This window comes from Myotis davidii, unplaced genomic scaffold (genome assembly GCF_000327345.1).
Source record: "Myotis davidii unplaced genomic scaffold, ASM32734v1 scaffold924, whole genome shotgun sequence".
NCBI lineage: Eukaryota > Metazoa > Chordata > Mammalia > Chiroptera > Vespertilionidae > Myotis > Myotis davidii.
The window spans coordinates 135,948-139,631 of NW_006294764.1; the positions used below are offsets into that span (position 1 = coordinate 135,948).

The 3,684-nt window shown below is 47.5% G+C and overlaps 1 protein-coding gene across 8 annotated transcripts in view; it reads right to left on the reverse strand.

The window, feature by feature from the left end:
- MAST2 (microtubule associated serine/threonine kinase 2) overlaps positions 1 to 3,684 on the reverse strand; it is a 133,995-nt gene that overhangs the window by 13,040 nt on the left and 117,271 nt on the right. For all 8 annotated transcript variants that reach the window (XM_015567514.1, XM_015567513.1, XM_015567512.1 and 5 more), the window contains 2 exons: positions 3,008 to 3,109; positions 378 to 510 (listed from right to left, as the gene is read on the reverse strand). In XM_015567514.1, coding sequence (XP_015423000.1) covers positions 378 to 510; positions 3,008 to 3,109 — 235 coding nt within the window. The remainder of the gene's footprint in view (positions 1 to 377; positions 511 to 3,007; positions 3,110 to 3,684) is intronic.

The window sequence follows — 3,684 nt, forward strand, 5'->3', positions numbered from 1 at the left end:
GATCGGCTTCTGACAACCTGAGCTGGGACCACCCCAAAGATACAGAGGGATTTATAAGGTGGCAGCAAGAGAGGTCAGCGTGCAGAGGAGGCGAGCGTTTTTGAAAACGTGACTGTGTTCCTTTTTTGTTCTCTTTTGATCTTGGGCTCTAAATCCAAGCCAGCTAAGCCCATGGCAGTCCAGGCTGGCGCTATCGGGCAGACGTGAACAATTCTGAAGGAACCCTATGGCAGAGGACATAGGGTTCCTCCTACAGCCCTGAGTCCCCTGGTGCTGTGGCAGGTCCATGTCCAATCTAAGCCTCTTCTCCAGGTGGTTTCCCTGCTCTTATAGCTGGTTGGCTGTGGCCTCTCTGCAGCCACCAGCAGCATGCTTACCCTCCAGGGGATCCCGCGTGAGGCCCAGCTGGCTAACAATGTAGCGGGGAATGTCACATTTAATCCCTTGTCCCTCTTTGGCATGGCCCTCAGCTGCTTCCAACAGGTGGTAGAACTCTTCAGGGTCAAACTCCTGTACCAGGGGAGAGGTAGTCAGTGGTGAGAGCTACAAGTGGAGGCTGTTGGCCTCTCAGATTTTACAGCCTGCAACCAGCACAGAATGCACAAGACCTTCCCTTGGTGATGGGGCACCCTGACCCCTGAATACCCAGAAACATCATGACTCAGGGATCAGGAGAATGAGGACAACACTGTCTTACAGGGCACTTCGAGATTAGATACTCTAAGCATAAGCTGTCTCTCCAGCAATAAGAACCAGAGCTATTGCTTTCAAAAGAGCTCAGCCTATTCACTTGGTCCAAAGCCTTTCACCAGCCAGATGGCACTAACAGGTGTGTACATGCACCCAGTCCACAGGAGCAGTCCTGGCACACTCTGTTATGGCTCACAGCCCTGGTGGTGCATGCGTGCCTTTAGCTCAAGCATGTCAAACTCGCGGCTGGCGGGCCACAGGCCTCGTTTATTTATTTCTGAGTAATATTCCATAGATTTACTCCTAAGAAAGATTTATTTAAATGAGGCATATGGCCTGCGGGCTGCGAGTTTGACACGCTTGCCTTTAACTATTTACAGAGCACCTCCTATGTGCTAGGACAGCGTGGGCAAACTACGGCCCGTGGGCTGGATCCGGCCCATTTGAAATGAATAAAACTATTGAAAAAAAAGACTGTACCCTTTTATGTAATGATGTTTACTTTGAATTTATATTAGTTCACACAAACACTCCATCCATGCTTTTGTTCCGGCCCTCCGGTCCAGTTTAAGAACCCATTGCGGCCCTTGAGTCAAAAAGTTTGCCCACCCCTGTGCTAGGAGCTAGAGAGCCACTTGGATCAGAGCTCAGCAGTCCTTGTCTGCATGGAGCATGTAATAAGGGGGGTCCTATTTACTAAATGCCTAGCTAAACTCTCATAACACTTCTGACCTTGGTGAGGAAATGCAGGCTCACAGAGATGCACTGACTTGTTCATGGTCACAGAGGTAGGAAGGAACACAATACCAGCACTCAAACTCAGGCCTGACTCCGACCCGTTTACCCATGGACTCCATGTTCTCGAGGGAGAGGCCTTCTGCTTCACCACAGCCTCAGCCTCCACTGCTTGTACTTATGGTCTCATTATTTTAGAGAACTATAGCATTATCTATAGTTCTATCTAGATATGATGTGAGCCAGACCTGGAAGTCCCTCAAATTTTATATTCTTCCTCAGTCCGTGTAGTCAGACTGTGTCTCCCATAAATCCCCTTCTCTGTTCTCCTGTCACTGTCCTAGTTCAGGCCACTCCTGTCTCTCACATGAAATGCTTTAAGTGACTGTAGTCTCTGGCTCATTCTGCCCTCTCTTCTAATTCACTATCCATGTTGCAGCCAGAGTAATCTTCCTTAGGAGTAATAGTACTCAGAAGTAAACAGGAACAAATTATTGACACATGCAACCACATGTATGAATCTCAAAAAAATTATGCTGAGTGAAAGAAGTCAGAACATACTCTATAATTTCATTTATATGAAACTATACAAAAGGCAAAGTTATCCATAGTGAAGGAGAGCAGATAAGTGGTTGCCTGGGAGGGGGGGAGGGACTGACTGCAAAGGGGCAGGAGGGAACTTGCTGAGGTGAAAGAAATGCTCTTGATCTCACCTGTGGCAGTGACTATCCAGGCTAAGCCTCACTGAACTGTATACTCAAAAGGGACATGTTCTAGTGCATACAAACTATACCTCTATAGACGTGGTTTAAAAACTAAATCTGACTGTCACATTCTTACTAAAACTTTCTGATGGTTTCAAGTGGCAAACTCATCACTGTACGTGATCTTGTATGGACTCCTTCCAGGTTAATCCCTAACCAATTCTTCAAACACACAGGGTGCTCCATGTCCCTTACCTGGCCAACGCCATCCTATTCACGTTGCTGAATAAGCGTCATGCCGCCCAGGGAGCTTTCACTGACTGCCCATCCCCAGGACTGGAGCACCTCTTCCCCATGTTCCGGCTGTGGCTCTTGCTCACCTCAGCTGCAACATTTCTTATAGTATCATCATTATTATCTACATGTCTCCAGGCCTTATACTAAGGCACTAAAAGACTAAGTCTAACTGCACTCCAGAGGAAGCCTCTTAGGGTCAGGGACTCTGCTGGCTTTATATCTGTATCTCCAGTTTCTAGCATGAAGGTGCTCAGTAAAGCATCAAATGATTAAACGCAGGACTCAACTTGTGCAAACAAAACTGGTCTGTGCTCCTCAGCCCTCAGGCCCCCACTTACTCAGGGCATGTTCAGTGTGGGGATGGGCCAGACTAGTACCTCTCCCGGCCACACCCCTCAGGACCATCTAGTTTTTCTCACAAGAACTCGTTCGGCCCCCCACTGCTTGCATATCATGTTTAACTAAGGACTTCAGCAGCAGAAATGGCAGCGGGTGCCACTAGTTTTGCTGATAGCAGAATATTCCTCAATAGCCTCACTCCCACCTCTCCAATCCCCACTAACCATTCCCAGTCCACTCACCAGGCATTCCAGGAGGCGAGCTGGGCGGGCAATGATAATCATCAGCTTTTTCACCAGCTGCATCACAAAAGCCACTTCTGAACTCTCTGAGCGCTCATGAGCCTGTAGAGAAGACAAAAGTTGCTTAAGCAAGCCACTGGCCCAGTGTGGTTGAACTAAGCAGGACTGGGCTGGGCAGAGCTATACTACAGGGAGAAACAATATGGTGGTATGGAGAGCTCTGCAAAGTGAAGAACCAGTGAAGGCACGTGGGCTGGGAGAGGGAACAGGCTGCTAATTGGAACCACGTGAGCTTTAGAATCCTACGTGAATCCTATGCCACACAGACACATTGCTTTACCTACTCCTCTACCAGCAAGCTTCACTTACCCTCCAGACGCCAGTTTAACGCTTTGAGTGCCAACCAATATCCTAGGAACTATGCTAAAATTGCCAAGGCATTTTTGCTGATTTTACAGCAGTTTAGGAAAAAAATTATGAATCACAAGTAAATGAAGTTACATATTCAAAAACTTAAGAAAACCTTTACTACATTTGTTTTCATCTTTGATATACATTGTTTGCTGATCCTATCTAATAAAAGTGAAACATGGTAATTGGCGTACGACCGCTCCCCTTCCCATTGGCTAATCAGGGAGATATGCAAATTAACCCCCAGCCAAGATGGCTGCCGGCAG